The sequence below is a fragment of the Erinaceus europaeus genome, chromosome 9 (assembly GCF_950295315.1).
Source record: "Erinaceus europaeus chromosome 9, mEriEur2.1, whole genome shotgun sequence".
Lineage (NCBI taxonomy): Eukaryota > Metazoa > Chordata > Mammalia > Eulipotyphla > Erinaceidae > Erinaceus > Erinaceus europaeus.
This window is the reverse complement of record NC_080170.1, coordinates 88812846-88834883: the sequence shown is the minus strand read 5'-3', so window position 1 is coordinate 88834883 and position 22038 is coordinate 88812846. Positions and strand designations below refer to the sequence as shown.

The 22038-nt window shown below is 39.4% G+C and overlaps 1 protein-coding gene across 1 annotated transcript in view; it reads right to left on the bottom strand.

The window, feature by feature from the left end:
- Nucleotides 1–8411: 8411 nt before the first annotated feature.
- Nucleotides 8412–22038, bottom strand: part of DRD3 (dopamine receptor D3) — a 47864-nt gene continuing 34237 nt past the window's right edge. Inside the window, exons 4-7 of the mRNA XM_016185251.2 lie at nucleotides 17316–17512; nucleotides 15475–15552; nucleotides 10948–11293; nucleotides 8412–8865 (exon numbers count right to left, since the gene is read on the bottom strand). Coding sequence (XP_016040737.1) covers nucleotides 8669–8865; nucleotides 10948–11293; nucleotides 15475–15552; nucleotides 17316–17512 — 818 coding nt within the window. The 3' untranslated portion in view covers nucleotides 8412–8668. The remainder of the gene's footprint in view (nucleotides 8866–10947; nucleotides 11294–15474; nucleotides 15553–17315; nucleotides 17513–22038) is intronic.

Below are 22038 nucleotides of genomic sequence, written 5' to 3'. Positions count from 1 at the left end.
TCTTTCTTTTTTTATTTTTATTTTTTTTTACTTTTCTCTTTTTCTTTACCAGAGCACTGCATAGCTCTGGTTTATGGTGGTGCAGGGGATTGAACCTGGGACTGAGGAGCCTCAGGCATGAAAGTCTGTTTGCATAACCATTATGCTGTCTCCCCCACCCAGTAAAATTTTATTATTGTTAAAAGAGGACTGACTGTGTTGCTTAAATTAAATAAGATTTATTTTAGCTTTAAGTTATGAATTTTACCTAATAATTTGGAGGTTGTTTTTTTTTGCCAGGAAACCAACAGGCAACCTTGCATCCTAGCAAGGTTAATGGAGTCTTATTCATTCGGAGAAATTATTCTATAGTGAGTACCAGAAAGGATACATTTAGTTCTTGGTGATTTACTAAGGTGTCTCTTTGTATCCCCTTGTTTAATTTTATTTTGAAGGTACATGGATAAGTAGTTACGACCTGAGAAAGTGACTGTGTCCCTCAGACTCACCCTACCAGGTAAGTCATCAAGATTTTTTTTTTTTGCCTTACCCTTCTCATCATAGTTTATGGATTTATTTGTGTGCTCTTACCAAAAGGTATATTGAAGACTTGCCTTCCAGTATCTGTACAAATGACTTATTTTGAAATGAGGATTATGTAGATATAATCAAATAAATGTGATCATATTGGATTGAGGTAGACTAATTCAATGATCTATATGAAGAAGGAAATTTGAATATGCACACACAGGGAGGAATGCCATGTGAAGATAGAGGCAGAGATTACAATTATGCTACCATGAGCTAAGAAACACCAAGAATTTCTAGTAACCACCAGAAGCTAGAAAGAAACAAGGAAGGATCTTTCCCTGCTGCTTTCAGAGGGAACATGTCAAAATTTTGACTAGGGACCTTTAGTTCCTAAAACTATCAGAGAATCTTTCTGCTGCTTTGAATCAGTGTGTGGTAATTTGTTATGTCAATGCTAGAAAATGAATCTACCTTATGTAGTGCACTTCATACAGGCAGGATGCAAAGAGATAAAGAGCTATTAGGCTTGCACGAGTCTAGGAACAGAGAATCTTGAGAAATGGAAATAGTTTTCTGCTCCTCATTCTAAGCCAGGAGAGCAACAGAGGACCCACATCACCTTTAGCAAGTAAGTATCTGTTGCCAGCCTGGTGTGTGATCATATCTTACTTGGGTACTTGGCTGTTTGAGCAGGGAAATTGTTCACTGCTAGAGGTAACCAATTTGCCAAGCAATACGATTACAGATTCAGCTAAGTATGTCTGGAACATTTAAAGAACAAAAGAGAAAAGAAAAATTAAATTTTGTGGAGGAGGCTGAATAGACTGTGCCTAGTAACTTGAGACTTGCTGAGAATCAGTGAAGAGAAAGAAAGGTGAACTATGAACCAAGGTGGTGTGATAGAAGCAGACATTTGCAGGGGAAATAATGATCATAGTGTTTTCTCACAATTATTAGAGTTTCAGTTGATGAAACACTTCTAATACATGGTGTTATCTAATTTATAAGGGAGGGCAGATCTCTAAGTCCCTCATTTTAATGAGGAAACTGAGGCTCACAGAATTGTATCTGGAATTCTGTGACTTTTTTGCGTGGGGCATATACATTTCTTTTTTTTTTATTAGTAATTTAGAGGGTTTCATAAAAGTATAAGGTTCCAGGGGGTGTAATCACACAACCATACCTACTTTATGTAAATTACCACACCCCTATGACTCCTTTCTGCCCATTGTCTTTCCCATTAGGCGGTTAGAGCCACTTTGCAGTCAGCTCAGTCTCCTCTCTGGGGGATTTCTGTGTTCAGAGGCCTGGTGTCACCTCTCTTTTCCCTTCCTGCACTAACAGACTCTGCAATACTGCAGGACTTGATGCACAGTGGTGGAAACTAGGTGATTAATTGAGGTGAGGGTGGGTGGAGCAAGAGTTCCCGGCCTTGTGCTTGGCACAGACTTGGTTCTGCCTCTGCCAGTGTGTGCTACAGAGCTGAGCTGACACTGACATCACCCTTTACCAAGTCTCCATGTCAGGAGGTAGTCATGGAAACTCACTCCCTTTGTAAGCTGATGAGGAGAGAATTAGGTAGAAAGGAGGAATCAAGTTAATTGCCTGTCATCCTCTTTCTGCTTGCTGTGTGTTGATTCAAATTAGGCTCCCTCCCCCCACCCCCCTTCAGTTTTCTGATGTCAGCAGTTAACAAATAAATGTGGAACACTGGCCTGGGAGTCAGGACCTCCAGGAAATAGCCAGTTGTGAATGAATCCTTTAGCCTTTCTACTTCTTTGTTTGGTTCTGACCCAGGTATTCAGGAAAACAAATCTCTTTGTTTGACCTCCCTTAGTTTCTCACACAACTCTCTAGACTGCTTTAGTTTTAACCATCTGACTCCACAACCATTCAACTAGCCATTTACTCTCTAGTAGAGAGGAACAAAGAATTTCCATTGAATTCTGCATTTGGCACAATTCATTAGTAGCTCAGAATAGGTAAGTAAGCCACGAATGGATGCTGTTGTGTTATCTGTGAGGTGGGATGTTTTCTGTGACAGTCACTGCCAACTGAGCAGAGACAGAGGAGACTGTTATGATGTTTTTTCTTTTCCTGATCTGAGTCTAGGGTCTTTTCTCCACAGCCTGATGGAAAATTAACATTTTTATTTTATTATTTTTTCTTTTTAAAAATTATTATTATTATTATATTTTTTAGATAAAGGAAGCCAGAAATCAAGAGGGTAGGAGGGAGAGAGAAAGATAGACACCTGCAGACCTGCTTCACTGCTGGTGAATTGACCCTCTTGCAGCTGCTTGAACTCCTTGTGCAGTTCCCTGAACTTCCTAGTATATGCACTTAACCCGGTGCACCGCCTGACCCCGTATTTTAATTTTTTTTGAAAAATTATTTATTTATGAAAGTGGGTAAGAGAGACAGTGCATTACTCTGGAACATAAAATGCTGGGGATTTAACTTGGGACCTTAGAATTGAGAGTCCAATGCCCCTACCTATTTTCTGTTTAAATTTATTTATTTATTTATTTTTAATTTGAATTTGTATTTATTCATTATTTTTATGTAACAGGACAGAGAGAAATTGAGAGGGAAGAGATACAGAGAGGAAATGACAGAGAGAGACACCTGCAGTAATGCTTCTGTGGACTGGGGACTGGGGACTTGAACCTGGGTCCTTGAGCATGGTAATATGTGTACTCAACCAAATGCACCACCACTAGCCCCCCCCCAACTATTTTTAAATGATGTCTCAACCCTGACAATACTTGTCTTGGAGTTTTCAATACTAAGTATTAGACTTCTAGACAACAAGATTTCTTTTACTATAGAAAACAGCTGGTTGGGGGGGGTAGATAGCATAATGGTCATGCAAAGAGACTCTCAGGCCTGAGGCTCCAAAGTCCCAGGTTCAATCCCCTGCTCCACCATAAGCCAGAGCTGAGTAATGCTCTGGTAAAACACACACACACACATACACACACACACACACACACACACACACACACACACACACACACACACACACAGCCTGGTCACCACTGTTTACATAAACTCTGCTACTAGACTATAGGTCTTGTACTTGACATAGATGTTGACCTTATGCTTTTTAGGGTAGAGACCACTTCATCCTTATTTATGTTTCCTAGCCTAAGTGTCATGCCTAACACATAGAAGGTGATCGATGAATATCAGTGGATTACTGGTTCAGTAAATGAGTAATAAATGGGGTTTTAAAGGATGATGCCCTGAAAGAAGGAAGTGTTTACTTCAGGTTTGCAGTTGAATTTTGGTTGTAATCTATTTGGATTTCCAAAGTTTATTATATTCCATACAAATATGAGCAGCAGTGAGGCTTCTTTAGGTTCTAGAACTGGTTTGTCCCCCAAGAGTCATGTTCTGCTTCACTTAGGTCAACATTTCTACTGGAATTTTGGGTCATGTTGAAAACAAAGTTGTGAGCCTTGAAATTAAATGTGCTGGTTTATGGTGGGAACTTCATCAATGGAAGAGGTAGAATGGATGAAGAAATAAAAATGAGAGATTAAAGTCTCTTTCCAGTAAGAGACTTTTCCTGGATCAGAAAAATATTCTGGGAAGGAGATGTTGTCTGAGATTAAGATAATAGACACTGTCTAAGGGAAAGGAATTTCTCAACTTAATGGTGGAGATGACAAAGATTTTCTCTTTCCATGTGTATGACATTTTTTAAAAAAATTTTATTTATAAAAAGGAAACACTGACAAAAACCATATGATAAGAGGGGTACAACTCCACGCAATTCCTACCACCAGAACTCCATATCCCATCCCCTTACTTGATAGCTCTCCTTTTTTTTTTTTAATATTTATTTATTTCCCCTTTTGTTGCCCTTGTTGTTTTATTGTTGTAGTTATTATTGTCGTTTCGGCTAGGACAGAGAAAAACGGAGAGGAGGGGAAGACAGAGAGGAGGAGAGAAAGACAGATACCTGCAAACCTGCTTCACGCCAGTGAAGTGATGCCCCTGCAGGTGAGGAGCTGGGGGCTAGAACCGGGATCCTTACTCTTGATGGTTGCGCTTTGGGCCACCTATGCTTAACCCGCTGTGCTACCGTCTGACTCCCCCTTGATAGCTTTCCTGTTCTTTATCCCTCTGAGAATATGGACCCAGGGTCATTATGGAGTGCAGAAGGTAGAAGGTCTGGCTTCTGTAATTGCTTCCCCACGGAACATGGGTGTTGACAGTCGATCCATGCTCCCAGCCTGCCTCTTTTGCTCCTATTCAACTTTCATAAGCAAGAAAGATCCATACTCCCAGTCTGTCTCTCTCTTTCCCTAGTGGGGCGGGGCTCTGGGGAAGCAGGGCTCCAGGATTCATTGGTGACTTAGTTTTTATAGGCTTCTCTGGGAGATTAGTAAAGTAGAAATAGCCCAAATGTAGGATTCAGCATACTTGAGTGCTTGCTTGTCATTAATCAAGTACAGGGCAGTTCTGGGCCTTGGTTGGTTTCCTCTTTTGCAAATATAGGAGAACAAAATACTCTTTAATGACTATTTTAGGATTACAATATAGATTACAAATATGCCAGGCAGGAAAGATAACATAAAGGTTTGCAAAAAGATTTGCAGGCCTGAGGCTCCAAAGTCCTAGATTCAACCCCTTATATCACCATAAGCCAGAGCTAAGCTGCGCTCTGCTAAAAAGTGAGTAAATAAATAAACAAATAAATAAACATTCTACTTTAACTAGACTGGGGAGATAGCATGGTTATGTAGAGGGACCTTTGTGCCTGAGGCACCAAAGGTTCCAGGTTCAATCCACAGCTCTACCTAAAGTCAGAGGTTAGCCATGCTCTGGTAAAAATAAAAACAGTAAAATAAAATGAAATTTTACTTTAGGGGCTGGGTTGTGGCAGCTCACGTAGTAGCATGCACAAGGACCAGATTTCAAGCCCGATACCCACCTACAGGGAGAAGCTTCATTAGCCTTGAAGCAGGACTGCAGGTATCTTTGTTTCCCTCTCTATTTTCCCCTTCCCTCTCAGCTTCTCTCACTGTCTATCCAAAAAATAGAATATTTTAAAAAGGAAATTGATTATAAATTTCCCATGAGACTTTCAGAAGTTGAATATGATGAGAGACTGGGAGTAATGGCTTGGTTGGGTCCGTAGGAAGTCTAAGGGTAGAAGTGTGTGGGAAAAAGAGAAGTTCTCCCAGGGATTGTATGTATTTTTCTCTCTTCACCGGGGCTTCACCACTTCAGGTCAACTGTTTCAAGTAGAAAGATACAGAGATGGAGAGGCAGAGACAGGCATCACAGCACTGAAGCTTCCATCAGTGAGGTACAGCCCTTGCTCAAACCTGGGTCATGCCCATGACAAATCACACTCACTATCTAAGTGAGTTATCACCTCAGAAACTATGGTTTTGGTTCATTCTTTTCTCCCCCAATCCTTTGCCCCTCTAATGAGAGGCAATATTTCATAATGATTAACTGCATGGACATTTGAATGTACATTTGAATCTAAGCTCTGCCACATATGGTATATGACTTGGCAGCAATTTCCTTTTTTACTTTCTTATTAGCTGTCATAGGTATTATTGTGTTGTTGGAAAAGTCACAACATATTTTATATGCAAAAATGCGTTTATGACTTTTTTGACAACCCAATATTTCAGAGCTTTGGGATAACCATTCCTTTTTTTTTTTCTTTTTGGGTGGGACAAATTTTAATTCTTTTATTTCAGAAATATATATATATATATATATATATATATCATGATATATATATATATCATGGTGCCAGTTTGTCCAGGTGCTGTGGTATTCCCATGTGCTACCAGGACTTGAATCTGGCAAATCTCTTAACCTCTTTCTGCCTGAGTTTCTTCATTTATAGACTTGAGTTTATTGTGGATCAGGAGGTGCCACAGTGAATAAAATATTAGGTCCTCAAGCATGAGTTCAATATCAGGCATTCCTTATGACAAAGTGACCCTCTGTTTCTCTCTCCCTCTCTGTCATTAATACATAAATATTTTTTTTAATTGAATCTATTTTACTAAGGCTATTCTAAAGCTTGAGTGATTTGAGGTAAAGAAAAGAGAAGATATTTACCCCCACTGCTCACAAATTCATTAATGTAGATGCTGTTTATGTTTCTATTTTTAGGACTCTGATTTTGATATGGAAATCCATACGTTTTAAAAACCTTACTGTAGTACCTGTTTGCTATGTATTTTTCATGAAAAAAAATCTAGTAATCATGCACCTTTACTTCTTCAGATATTTAATTGTACCCTGCCCCATAAACCCACTGAGCTAGATTTCACAAAGTTAAGAACTACCTAGTAGGCAGGCAGAATTTTCCTACCAAGTTATAATATAAACATTGTTATAGACAATAACATTTGAAATTCTGGCAATAAAAGCATTTAGGAGTAACAAGTAAGTGAGTCACTGAGGGTATATATTTTCTTCTTGAACAATGTTTAGAAGAATAAAAATGGGAAAGCCTTAGATGGGAAGCCTTAGATTTCTTATAAAGTTCTTGTGTACTTCCAAGTTGTAACAACATTGCAACAAGTATCTGCATGTCTATATACTAACAACACTTCACAGGAAATGTATGGAAGTTCAAGGTGGTCATGCTTCATAAACTATTCATAAATTGTATCTTGATTCTCTAATCAATAAAAACAGCTTCTGTGGGCAGAAAGGTGAGACTCTTAGAATCCTTCTAAATGCAATTTTTAATGACATTTACAAATTGTTTCTATTATACTTTTAATTTTAGTTGTGGGAGTGGAAAAGCTTAGGAGTTACACTAGAGTTTTACAAAGATGTCCATGGAATGGCTTATGACAGTTACTTTGCCTGGTGTCCTTGGTCTTAAGGTCCTCTGGCAGTATAGGTAAGTCCCTACCACTTTTCAACAAGTGACAGCCAGACAGTGGTGGGCTTATTGAGAGTAGGAACTGTCATATTCTCAATATATATATATATGCATATCTGGAATCTGGAAGGTCATTCGTTTGTTTTTGCTTTTACCAAAGCTCTAGCTTATGGTATTTCCCCAGGTTTGGTGTTGTGGATTGAACCTGGAATTTTGGAGCCTCAGGCATAAAAGTCTTTTTGCATAACCATTCTGCTGTTTCCCCTCCCTGACTAGCACTGTATATACACTACTCACTGAGTTTCAGAGACTGAAAGTACGGGGTCTCTCTTCAGCAGAAGATGGAAATGACCAAGATAGGGAAAAATTTATAGTATTATGAAAACCACAGCTAAGGCATGTTCTGAACCACAGTGTTCATAAATTGATCCTGCAGTGGGAATTATTATCTCTTCTTTCTCACATCACATCCCCATCTTAGATTTTTCTGGAGTTGATTATCTGTCTGTCATCAAGAGTGTCAACTGATACTCTCAGTATCTGAGAGTAATGGAATAGAATCAAAGAGCTTTTTAGCTAGAGCTAAAAGACAGAACTGGCAAGGTTTGGAAAATGAAACCCAGGTCCCAATGTGGGACAATGCATATGTTAGTGTGAGGATTTTCTCTCACCAAATGTAGCCATCCAGATTCTACAAAGAGGTAGAAGCACTGCCATCTCAATTCTATTTAAGGATACAATGAAGGAGAAATGAATGGCCAAAAGAGAATGCACCCATACAAATACAAGGCTATCCTGACAGTTAATTAGAGGTTTGAGGGAAGAAACAGTGACTGCTCTGCAGGATGGCTTACTGGCTGAGATTTCCAGGACCCCTGGCAAGTTGAGAATTAGGAGATCTGTTCATTTTTCCTTTCATGCATTAGCATTTCATGAATCATGCTTCTGATGACAACTGTGTGTGTGGTGTGTGTGTGTGTGTGTGTGTGGTGAGAGAGAGAGAGAGAGAGAGATGTTTCACCAGCTTCCTTTTGAATTATTGCTTATCACTTAAAGTCTGTCAGAATGAAGAATGAAGTCAGATTTTAGCAGGGGAGGTAGAACATTCTATTTTGGAGGACAGTTGGGTTATGCATGCCACTCAAGTATGCCTTAGCTGTAAGAATCTTCTTCCTAGTAGAAGGAAGGGCTATGCACAGTCTGTCTGAGCAGGTTGTGGCCAGCTGCCCAACAACCTGGTGACTAGAGGTGGACACAGAAAGTAGTTCTTCCTTTCCTCTTTCAACAAGACAGGATCTTGAGGAAGGCTTTGCGGAACTCGACATTGAAGGTGGTGTAGATCACTGGATTGAGGGCACTGTTCATGTAGCCCAGCCATGTTGTGGCACTGTAAAGTTGTGGAGACACATGACATGCTTGGCAGTGGGTATTGAGAACGTGGGTCAAGAAGAATGGCAGCCAACAGACAATGAAGGTCCCTAAGTTTCAAAGGAAGAAAGAAACTGAGTAAGAAGTTTGCTTAATTCTTTTCCTGCAACCTGAAAATGATTCACGGTTGTCTATTGCTGAAGTTTTACGTACTCATTTAATTTTATACCAAACCCCATGAAGCAGATTTGATAAGCCACATTTTTATCTTATTTGTTTTTATTGATGTATTTTTGGATAGAGACAGAGAGAAGGGGGAAGAAAGAAATGGGCAGCAGGTGGGGGGGAGGGTTAGGAGTGCGGAGACACTTGCAGCACTGTTCTACTGCTTGTGAAGCTTCCCCCTTCGAGTGGGGACTAAGGGCTTGAATCCAGTCCTTGAGCATGGTAGTGTATGTCCTCAACTGTTTGCATCACTACCCAGCATTACCTTATTTATTTTTAAATACAGTCACATACAAACATTTTGGATTCATTCTGTTTTTTTTTTTTTCCTAAGTAAGCTTTCTAATTTGATATTTGGGTAGTTCTTTGCTAATACGTTATACCTCTAATTCATTAAAATATTTATTAGTAAATATTTAATAACCAAGTTGTTTTATTATTGTTTTTGTTTTTAACAAGAGCAACGCTCAACTCTGATTTATGGTGGCTTGGGGGATTGAACCGGCTACTTTGGAGCCTTAGGCATTAAAATTTTTTTCTTTTTTTTTTTTTTTTAAATATATTTTATTTATTTATGAGAAAGATAGAGGGAGAGAGAAAGAACCAGACATCAGTCTGGCACATGTGCTGCCGGGGATCGAACTCGGGACCTCATGCTTGAGAGTCCAAAGCTTTACCACTGCGCCACCTCCCGGACCACTAAAATTTTTTTCATAATCATTATGCTATCTTCCTCATCCTCTACTTCCAGTTCAATGCAGTAGTCTATCCATGTACATGGCATGATCGTAAGTGCAGATAGGGAAGAAAACCTTGAGGATGTAGTTAATATACTGCCTGTTGTTGAGGAGATGAACTCTAGGCATTCTGATAAAGTCCTTAAGGGGAGAAGGTTGAGAATTGTCCCAACAAATGACTAAAAAAAAGTACAAATTGCCTTCATTAATCCTACATGGTATTGTGATTTATCAATATTTAATTTAATCACTTAAATATTTTATACTGTAAAAACTAGCCCTGATTTTATTTTGAAATCTTATGTAGAAATTAAAATTATGTAGAAATCTTAGCATATAAAGAAAAACAGAAGAAATAACTGGCCACCACCCAAAAGACAGTCTCTTCTGACACCTAGGATAATCTTTTTAGTTTTTCCATCGTAATTAAAAATTATTTATATGTTATCATTCCATATTAACTGTTCTTCTTGCACCCTTAATTTTTCATTTAACATTTCTTTTATTTAAAGATTTACTTATTCTAGGGAAGAGAGAGGGAAAGGATGCAGAACATGTTCTGGCATATTCAGGGGCTGAACCTGTAGCCTCATGCATGCAAGTCCATGCTCTCCCCAGTCACTCACTTAATATTTAAAATTAGTAAGCATTTACTAAGTACTCATCGTGTGCCATACATTTTCATTAAATCATTATTTTCCTGTTCATCGCATGATTTACCCTTTATAATAATAAAATATACCAATATATTATCTACATTATTGGCAACACAATATACACAGCTGAATTAGGTGACTTGTTCAACTTAAAAAATTTTGGTTTACTCATTTTTTCAACCAGAATTGCCATTACGCATAAACCCTTCTCAGTGACACTATATAACAGTTACAAATATTATAGCCATTGGATTTTCAGTTTCTGTTAAATGTAGTTATCTTAGTAATTAAACAGTAGCAGGTTCTTAGTATCTTCCTTTCTTTTTAAAATTATTTATTTACTTATTTATTAATGAGAGAGATAGGAAGAGAGAGAAAGAACCAGATATCACTCTGGTACATGTGCTGCCAGGGATTGAACTCAGGACCTCATGCTTGAGAGTCCAATGCCTTATCCACTGTATCACCTCCCGGACCACAAGTATCTTCCTTTCTTAGTACCATTTCTGCTGAACTCAATCTAGCCTAACCTAACCTAACCCAACTCAACCCAACTTGCATGACCCAAACTCACCAAGCACAATGACTAACATCTGGGTTGCCTTCTTCTCCCGTAGAGGTACTGCCCGAGGTTGCAGGGGGCCCAGCTTCAGGGACGTAGACATTCTGCCGTTACTGAGTTTCCGAACCTCTAAACTGAGTTTGGGAGCCAAGGTAGGGCTGAGGGAGTTACGAGTCCTCTCTTCTTTTTGCAATTCTCCTTCCCCATCTTGGAAGCCTGGTCGCCTCAGGGCCGAATCTTGACAGATGCTGTAGTAGCGCTTTAGCTCCATGTGTGCCCGGCTAGGGGAGAGAGGCTGAAGCTGTGACAGGAGAGGATCCTGGCATTTTTGGGGATATTGCTTATCTTCAGAGTGTTCCTATAAGGAATAGAAAGAGAATGCAGGGGCCTGGATGGTAGCGCAGCTGGTTAAGCGCACACGGTGCAAAGCACAAGGACGGGAGTAAGGATCCGGGTTCGAGTCCCTGGCTCCCCACCGGCAGGGGGGTCACCTCACAAGCGGTGAAGCAGGCCTTCAGGTGTCTTTCTTCCTCTCTGTCTTCCCCTCCTCTATCAACTTCTCTGTTCTATCCAACAGCTATAACAACTACAACAAGGACAACAACAAGGGCGAGAAAGTGGGAAAAATGGCCTCCAGGAGCAGTGGGTTCGAAGACCCAGGGATAACCCTGGAGACAAAATAACAAAAATAGAAAAGAAAGAAAGAAAGGGATTTGGCAGTAGCACAGTGGGTTAAGCACATGTGGTGCAAAGCACAAGAATTGGCCTTAGAAACCCAGTTCGAGCCCCTGGCTTCCCACCTGCCTGGGAGTTGCTTCACAGGTGGTGAAGCAGGTTTGTAGGTATCTGTCTTTCTCTCCTCATCTTTGTCTTCCCCTCCTCTCTCCATTTCTCTATGTCCTATCCAACAATGATGACATCAGTAACAATAACAATAATAACTACAACAATTAAAAAAAGAGAGAGAATGCAAGAAGAAGGAAAAGGAAATCACTGTTGTGTGAAACTCACAGAGGATACAGATGGTAGAACCAAAGGAAATCAAGGCAAATGAGATTTTTCTTAGGACTCTATAGTTAACAAAAAACAAAAACAAAAACAAAACAAAACAAACAAAAAACCACTACTACACACAGAACATTGAAGAATCACAATAGTCCCTTGAGGAGGGTATTATAATATTGTAGTCTGACCTTTTTCAGTTAGAACTGGATATATGGGAAAAGACACTAAATAATACCACTGTAAATAAGCAGCAAAATCTGGAATGTGGAAAACTAGGATAATTGACTTAGTTTCTTCAATAAATAAATTCAGTGATGGGTAGGGGAGACAGCACAATGATTATGCAAAAAGACCTTCATAGCCAAGGCTCCAAAGACCCACGTTTTATCCCCAGCACCACCATAAGCCAGAACTGAGGAGTGTTTTGTTAAAAAACAAAACAAAACAAATAAAGGCATAAAATCAAGTAAACACAATGACAATGCAACCACCACTACTACTTATCAATTTCAGAACTGAGGGTCCCCCCCCCCCCCACCAAGTTTATCTTTGGGGCTACATGACTTTACTGCTCCCTATGGCCAATTTTAAAAAAATAAAATATATATTTTTCAAAGTTGAAGCACTGGACACTCAAGCATGAGATCCCCAAATAGAGCAATATGTCAACTTCTTTTCTTTCTCTCTCCTCAATCTTAAATAAATCTTAGAAAAAGAAAAAGAAAAAAAACCCTCCACTTTATTCACTGTGCTATCATCCTGGGTGGCAAGGTTTTATTTCAATTTTGATTTAAATAAGCTGATTATAAGGAGTTTATGGGGCTTGGGAGATATATCAGTGTTAGAAGACAGGATTTGTACACTAGATACCCTGGAGGATCCAGGTTCATTCTCTGGCATCTCCATATACCATACTTGAGTGGTTGTCTGGCTCTCTCATTATCTCTCATAAAAGTGAATACATCTTGAAGAATCTAAGACATTTGGGGAAAATATGCATACTGGGTGGATATTTCATGATACTAATGGATGATCATTAATTTTGTTTAGTGTGATATGATGCCGTGGTTATGTGTTTTATAAAAGAGTCTGTAAGCTTCAGAGAGTCTTATTGAAATATTTTCAGTTGAAATGCAATTTAGGATTTGCTTCATGAAAATTCAGCAGAGAGTGTGTGAATGTAGGTGGGAGTGCAGATGAAATAAGATTGGCCATGAATTGCTAATTGCTGAAGTTGACTGATGGGTACTGAAGGATTTGTTATGCTTGTCTATCTAGCTTTTTATTTAGGAAAAAAATCACAATAAAAAGTAAAAGAAAATGGAAAGAAAAGAAAATCCAGTGTTTTCATCTCAGCTTTCCTACTTGGTAGACATATGCTTGAACAAGTCAAATATCTCTGAGTCTCATTCATCTGACTGATACGAAATAGAGGGAGATGGGTTTAGGATAAGTAGACCTTGACAATAGAAAGATATATGTAGATGTATCTGGTATTTGGGGAAAATGTGTGTGTGTATGTCTGAACTTCTTTTCATGTTTGAAGAATCAGATGCTATACAATGCTGTGTATGTGTAGGATGTCTCAATGCCCATTACTGAAGACATGAAAACTATTATAGATACTTAGTGCCTTCCTTCTCCCCTCCCCCTGTTTCTTACTGGAAAGCTGAAAGGTTAGCATCTGAAGCATGGCCAGCCAATTGGAGATTCTTACCTAAGACCCTCATATGGGGCTGGAGAAGTAAGGAGACCAGAACTCCTCTGGAAGTAGCAACAGTCAATGTCCAGTGCTCTGGGTTTTCTAATCATATGCTTTCTTAGGTTAGAACAGAATCTCATAAAGCTGTGCTTAGGCTTTCTTATTAAATTGGTAAGCTAATGGACATCTTTTAATTTAATTATTTTTCTGTATGTTTCTCAGTGCCAGCAAGCAAGGACCTTCATTATTCTTTCTTTAGTGTAAGGAGTTTCCCCTGATACCCAGATACTATACACAGAGATATTATTGAATAAATGAATGTAAAGTGATGAATGAATTTAACGTGAAATAGTATTGTTAACACTATAGTTTACAGATATATTTTATGGTTTACAGCAAGATATATTTAAAAACTTTTGTATCTCATTTTGATGGAAGTTTATAAAAATTAATACAAGCATTTGTAGCTTATCTGAGTAACCACTGATAGCCAAGACTACATTTATGATTGCGCTGGCGTCTAGTGATCTTATAAAAGTGACAATGTGTAATGTGTAAAGTATAACTTCTTAAATTAGGTGGTGGGGGGACAAATTCTCGAGAGTGCTTATGAAATCTCAGATTTGAGAACACAGATTGTAGTGTACTATGTTTTCATTTTAGAGATGCAGAAATTTAGTCTGTAGAAGGAAAATGGTTCTTCCAAGATTATTTGTTAATGAGTGTGTTTTTAAGCTCTCTCTGTATAACCCTCATCACTACCCTATGACTAGCATACAGAAATATTGGACTCCTGTGGGTCTGGCTGGCAGAGTCCTCCACTCGCAGATGGTACACAGAACCTACTTCTTACTCCTGCCAATGCCAGTCTCTCAGTTCTCCAATGTCTCTTTTATTTTTTGTTTAATTTAACTTTTTTTTTATTGCTATCAGGGTTATCACTGGGGTTTGGTGCCTGCATGATGATTCTACCACTCCAGGTGGCCATTTAAAAAATAAATAATTTTATTTTAACAAGTCAGAGAGAAATTGAGAGGGAAAAGGGAGTTAGAGAGGGAGAAAGAGAGACATTTGCATCACTGCTTCACCACTTGTGATGTTTTCCCTTTGCAGCTGGGGATCTGGGCTTTGAACCTAGGTCTTTGTGCTTGACAATGTGTGTGCTCAAAAGAGTGCATCCTGGCTTGTCCCTAGCCCCCACATCTCCTTTCTAGTCACTGATTTTTTTCCTTTTGGCCTTGAAACTGTCTTAGACCTTGAATCTGCTGCAATTAAAAACCTCATATACATATCGTGTTTAGCAAGAGACCTGCATGATGAGTAAGTAATTAACTATATGCAAAGATTGGACACGATTCATCACTATAGGTTTTCAAAGCCTTTTTTTTTTTTTTTGCAGAGTCACATGTACAGTTTCAGTTTTCCCAGAGAGAGAAAGAAACACCATATTGCTGGGTTTTGAACATAGTGAGCTGTCTTCATCTCTGGTTCCTGGCTTTCTTAAAAAGGCCTGTTATTAATATTTAATTGACTGAAAATTTCAGGGGGAGGAATACTGATCTTATATTTAAGACCCTTGTCTTAGACTTACTTGGGGAGGCAAAGTTGCCTTAGATTAAAAAGGCAAGAATCACAGCCACCATGAAATTGTCTACGTTTTCTCACATTCAACAACCTGAATCAGGTAGGATCTGATATGTGTCATATGTTATATATACAAATATGGAGTTAGGGATAGATTCAGTTTTGGGGTGGAAGTGGAATCAAGTCAAGGCAGCATCTTGAGAAAAAGGTCTCATTCTTTTCCAACATCAAAAGCATAGGCTACTTACCATTTTTCCTGTGTCATCTGATGAGAATCTGGCTCTGATTGAAAACTGGCGAATAGGATGTAGTCTCAGACAGGAAGACTAAGATGGGCAAGGGAGAAACAGATGTGGGTTAGCTCTACATAGTTAGAATACTCAAAATTCCTTGAACACAATATGTTTATAGTCCACCTTCAAGTCCTGACTTCTTATTTCATGAGACCCAAAATTTGTGTTCTACTCAAACTTGGGACATCAACTTTGAGAGTCTGACTCTCACTTGGTCATCTTCCACTGATTGATCCGAATTGGAATGTCATTAAGATCAAATTCAGGCAGTCTGGGAGGTGGCACAGCTTACTTCTCGATTTCATATGGACCAGAGTGATGCTCTCTTAAACAAACAAACAAATAAATAAATATTAAAAAATCAAATTTAGTTTTTACTCCATCTATAATGTCCTTTTCTGAGAAACTTGACTTCTCTCTTTTTAATTTTTTAATACTTATTTATTCATTTTCCCTTTTTGTTGCCCTTGTTGTTTTATTGTTGTAGTTATTATTGTTGTTATTGATGTCGCTCTTTGTTGGATAGGACAGAGAGAAATGGAGAGAGGAGGAGAAAACAGAGAGGGGGAGAGAAAGACAGACACCTGCACACCTGCTTCACCACCTGTGAAGCGACTCCCCTGCAGGTGGGGAGCCAGGGGCTCGAACGGGGATCCTTACGCCGGTCCTTGCACTTTGCACCAGGTGCGCTTAGCCCACTGTGCTACCTACCGCCTGACTCCCAACTTCTCTCTTTTTATCAACTCCACAGCATTTAGTACTTTGATGTTTAATTATCTTCAATTCACATTTGACAAATACCCCATTCAATTATAGTCTATTTATGTATGTATTTATTGTAAGTATTGTATTTATTTTATTTGATAGGGCAGGGTGAAATTGAGAGGGGAAGATGAGATAAAAAGAGAGAGAGAGAGAGAAAGAGAGACACCTGTAGCACTGCTTCACTACTCATGAAGCAGGTGGGGCCTGGAAAATTGAATGTGGGTCTCTGCGCATGGTAGCTTGTGTGCCCAACTGGGTGCACTGCTGCCTGGCCCCAGTTTTAGGCTATTTATTAACTTTCAGGTGAGTGGGAGTATGCTTGATTTGCTTTTCCAGGTTCTAAACTCTATGAAAGCAAACATTGTATGACATTCTTGCAGTTCTCCCTTAGCAAGTGTTTAGCATTCCTCCACTTAGGCTTCAACTACATCTTGAAGCATGTACCAGGCACTGGGATAAGCAGTGTTTACAGCTCAGACAACTGGGAGATTGCTGAGGCAAGTGACCTTCATTCTTAGAACGTAGGAAGAGCTAAAAATATGTATCACCAATATCCTCTTCACAAGCTGGCCAGCTTGGGTCCAGAGGTAGGCCTACTAAGGTGAAGAGATTTTGATGGATCCCCATATAATTATTGATGTGAGTAGCTTGACCAAGAACTCAGTTCCTGGGGACCTACTGGCTGTGCATGGTACATCTGCCACACTGAAACTTCAAACCCTGTGCACCTCTCAATAGCTGGCTGTCTTAGGGGTGGGGCAATGAAAGGCTTTGAAGGAAGGGAACAAAACTCAGAAATGATTCATCATCTTGTCAAGTCATGTGGAACTGAGATAAGTTGATGAGTGAGTGCCCTTTTGAGCTTGGATTTCCTAACTTTAAAGCATAGCCAATACCAGTGGAGTAGAAGGTGGGTGTCAGGTGAGTGTCCTTGGTGTGGCCGTACAGGCAGAAACATGCATTGCTAGACATGTGGCTGGGAAGATACAGGGCTGGGCTTGGTGTCCCTTCTGCCCCTCCAGGACACTTACTTGTTGAGGAAAACCAGGCCGGACACTGATGCATTGACTGTTCTGCCTAGTGAGGATCCGTTTTCGTCTTCTCTGTCTCAACACCACATAGATTCTGGCGTAGACGAGGACAGTAACTCCAAAGGGCAAGTAGAAGGACACTACTGAAGAATAGATGACGAAGTCAGGGTTGGAGATGGAGCAGACACTGGGGTCCCCTGTGAGTGAAAGGGAGAGGGGGAGAAAACCAAGCAGTTTGTCAAGTGTAAGACTTGTGTGGGGAGCACAAAAAAGTGATTTATTTACTAATTGTAGCTCTGAAAAATGGTTTCCAGGGGCTGGGTGATGGTGCACTCAGTTAAGTGCACATAGTACTAAGCGCAAGGACCTCTGTGCAAGGACCGGGGTTGGAGCACCCGCTCTCCACTTGGTGTGGGGACCCTTCTCAGGTGGTGAAGTAGGTCTGTAGGTGTCTATCTTTTCTCTCACTTTCTACTTCCCTCTCCCCTCTCAATTTCTCTCTGTACCATTGAAGAGAGAGAAGAGAGAGAGAGAGAGAGAGAAATGGGTTCCTGGTTCCACCCATCCCCTCATCCTATCCCAGTTCAAGTGCTCCCTCATCCTGGAGACTTCCTCAAGTTCTCTGTCAGAATCCCTCTTATTTTTGACTTTTGTGTGCTAGCACACATGCCCAAATGCTAAACTGTGTGTGTGAAGGATGTGGTCCTAGATAGCTGCACCACCAGCTCCCTGTAGGTAGGAGATATAATTCATCTTTGGAGTACTCATAGTTCACGTGAATACAGGATTAAGTGGAGAGTGAACTTTAGTCTTACAAATAAATTTAAAGAGTACAATGAGAGTAGCCCAGGAGTTGGCACAGTGGGTAAAGTGTTGAACTTGTGGTCCTGAGTTCAATCCCTGGCATTGTACACACCAAAGTGATGTTCTAGTTCTCTCTCTTTCTCTCTCATCAATAAAAATAAAACTTAAAAAAAGAAAGAAAGAAAAAAGAGTTTACATCCTAAGTCATGTGTGCTTTTTTTTTTCTTCTTAATTCAATTTTTAAAGTCCTTTTGGAAAAATTTTTATAAGTTTTGTTTCTGGAACAATAATGATCTTAATGGTGGCAGTAACACTGTAATTAGCTCATCATTCTTCTTCACTTTAGATGTTGACATTAACCGGGAACTCTGTCTAATATCAGATTTTGAGACTATTATAACTATTACCAGGGTGTAGGAGTGTGTCTGTGTCTGACAGTGAGTAAGATCGCCCCCGCCAGCCTTCAAGAATGAGTAAGAGGAACCACTCAGCCCAGCAGATGCTGGTGGGGATTCTTTGTTGCTTAGGGGGAAACAGTGCCTTGTAGCAGTGGTAGCAAGTTTTCCCATACTAAAAATTCAACTTAGAATGCAGTTGTCATATAGAAACTAAGATAGAGAAAGTGGTGTAACTATCAGATCAAACTGAGAAGCACATTTAACAGTCATCAAAAAAAATAAATTAGTTTAGTTCCAGAGTTAGTCTCTACAGTCATGTAAAAAAAAAATGCTGCTTTGGTATATGTGTGTGTATACACTCTCACTGACTATAACAAAGTAACCAGTGATAAAGAGTACTGCAAAGATGAAAATAGCATAATATTTTAGAAACATCCAGAATTAATGAGGCAAACACTTGTTGGATAACTTGGCTAATTAACCTTTGATATGGCGGGGAAACCTGACCTTGAGCAGGGGGTATGCGCTTGGCAATTCTACATATGTTAATTGCCTCGTCATCCATGTATTTCCATGTGGTGCCAGGGCTCCTCCTGGTCCTCTGTTACCCTAGTTTAATCTTTACTTAATTGAAAAAAAAAATTCCATGAAGGTGGATGATTAGAATTACATTATAAATAGGGTTAAAATTTAAAATCCGTGAATACCAAGACAATTATGTAAAGTCAAAATTTGTTTTAAAAAATCTCCCAAGTAATAAAAGGTATTCATAGTTTCATGAAGGTCATGTATAGTGCTTGGACTGGGGAGACAGCCTAGTGATTATGTAAATAATTTTCATGCTGGAGGTTTTCAGTTTTCAGTTTCAATCCTTGGAACCACTATAAGCCAGAATTGAGCAGTAGTCTGATGTCTCTCTGTATCTCTCATTAAAAATGATGAAGATCTTTAAGAAAAAGATGTATAATGTCTATGTCATATATTGCACATGTTATTTATTGCATAAAAATCCAAAAGTAACATGAAACACAGCTCATTTGCAAGCAGGCACATATAAAAAATATATATATATAAGACTAAATATGTAGTCTACATCTACATATTTGAATTTGTCCAAGTTTACATTCCACTATATTATTATCTTAATGAATTAATTATTATTAATTTTTTTTTACCAGAGCACTGCTCAGCTTTGGCTTATGATGGTACTGGGGATTAAATCTGGGACCTTTGGTCCCTCAGGCATGAAAGTCCTTTGCATAGCTATTATGATATCTCCCCAGCTCATAGTGTCCAAACTTTATTAATAAGGAACCTTACTTCAGAGCAGTTAGCTTCAAGGAGACACTGTTCAAGGAGACAGTGGCGGAACAGGAGTTTGAATCTAGGTATTCTGACTCCAAAGCTTCTATTTTTCTTTCTAAATGTGTCTTGATTTAAAATCAGTGTCCTGAAAATGACCCTTTGAAGACTATAAATTAGATTTGCCTGTTTTCAGTGTAGTACATTATATTGGGTTGTCAGAAAAGTAATAATGCATTTTTGCATAGGAAAACATAGAACAATCCGTTGTGACTTTTCCAAACAGTTCAATAATATCTATATATACAAACACAGCACTGTGCGAGTAGTGTATATGTATGTATATAGTGGAAACTCATGAACCTGTAGGGTAGTAGAATTTGAAAAGATTAACCCAATTGGACAAAGTGGGAACTCCAGATGCACACTAGAACATGAGTCTGTTTTCTTTTAGCAAACATTCCATGTTTATTGTCAGTAAAGCAGGTCTTTGAATAATGTCATTTCATTCAACTCACTGCATGATAATGTTGATGAAAACAACAACAACAACAAAAACAACTTCCTGGCCAGGACATTGTCTTTGTGGAGAATTCATAGGTTTTTCCCAGGTCTGTGTAGTTTCTTTCTGTAACTTTGGTTTCTTCCCACACCGCAAAGGTGTGCATGCTAGGTTCATCAGCTTGTTTCAATTATTTCAACCTTTGAGAGTGTGTGTGTTTGTGTGTTAGGGTGTATGTGCACCCTGCAACAGAAGGGCATCCTGTTAAAAGTTGGGCATCACACAGCACCCTGAGCTTCTGGTACAGGCTCTGGTCACTTGTGACCTTGAACTGAAACACATAGGTGGAAAAGTGAATGAGTGGGGGTCAGGCAGTGGCACACTTGGTTGAGCTCAGATGCTACAATGCTTAGGGACCTGGGTTCAAGCCCCCAGCCCCTAACTGCTTGGGGAAAGCTTTGTGAGCAGTGAAGCAATGCTATAGGTGCATCACTGTCTCTCTCCCTCTATACCTATCCCTTCCCTCTCAGTTTCTCTCGGTCTCTAGCCAAAAAATAAATAAAAATGTAAAAATGCAAAGAAAAATGAATGAATGATCAACTGTAAATTACCATTTAATATTAGAAATATTTTGGGTCTTTATAAAAAACTACAAGTTTGATGATATTTTTTTTTTTGTGGCTTGAAATATGCCATAAGAACTTAACTCTTATTTATGTCAAATAATCTCTTCTGATTCTGTTTTTCATTTTCTGCATGACAGCATTCCCTATTCATCATTCTGTTTCTGACTTATTTCACTTCATATGATTTCTTCAAGCTCCATTCAAGGTGGGCTGAAAACAGTGAAATCACCATTTTAAAATATTTTTTTAAACTTATTTTTTCCTTTACTGGGGAATTAATATATTTTAAAATTATTTATTTATATTCCCCTTTTGTTGCCCTTGTTTTTTATTGTTGTTGTAGCTATTATTGTTGTTGTTATTGATGTCGTTGTTGTTAGGACAGAGAGAAATGGAGAGAGAAGGGGAAGACAAGATGGAGATGGGGAGAGAAGGACACCTGCAGACCTGCTTCATCATCTGTGAAGCCATTCCCCTGCAGGTGGGGAGCCGGGGGCTCGAACTGGGATCCTTATGCTGATCCTGGCGCTCTGCGCCCATGTCTGCTTAACCTGCTGCTCTACCGCCAGACTCCTGGGGGATTAATGTTTTACAGTTGACAGTGAATACAATAGTTTGTACGTGCATAACATTTCTCAGTTTTCCACATAACAATACAACCCCCACTAGGTCCTCTGTTATCCTTTTCTAGGACCTGTACTCTCCCCCACCCCACCCCCACCCCAGAAACTTGTTCCTTTGGTGCAATACACCAACTCCAGTCCAGGTTCTGCTTAGTATTTTCTCTTCTGATCTTGTTGTTCAACTGCCTGTGAATGAGATGATCCCATATTCATCTGTCGGGCTAGCTTCGTGGGTGGGAGAGAGACGACCAGGGACTCATGGCTGAGTGGTACGCAGTTCAGTCTTTATTCATGTGGAACGCAGCACAATCTAAACTATCTCTAATCACAATCTTGTCCTTATACCTCCTGAGGTGGAAGAGTTAGGTCCAAAGAGGATGTATGTAGGATAGGGGGTGGGGAGAAGGAAAAAGCGTGCAAAACAGTGGGGATTAAACCAATGCCCTGGAGGCAAGGTGGTGCTTAGTT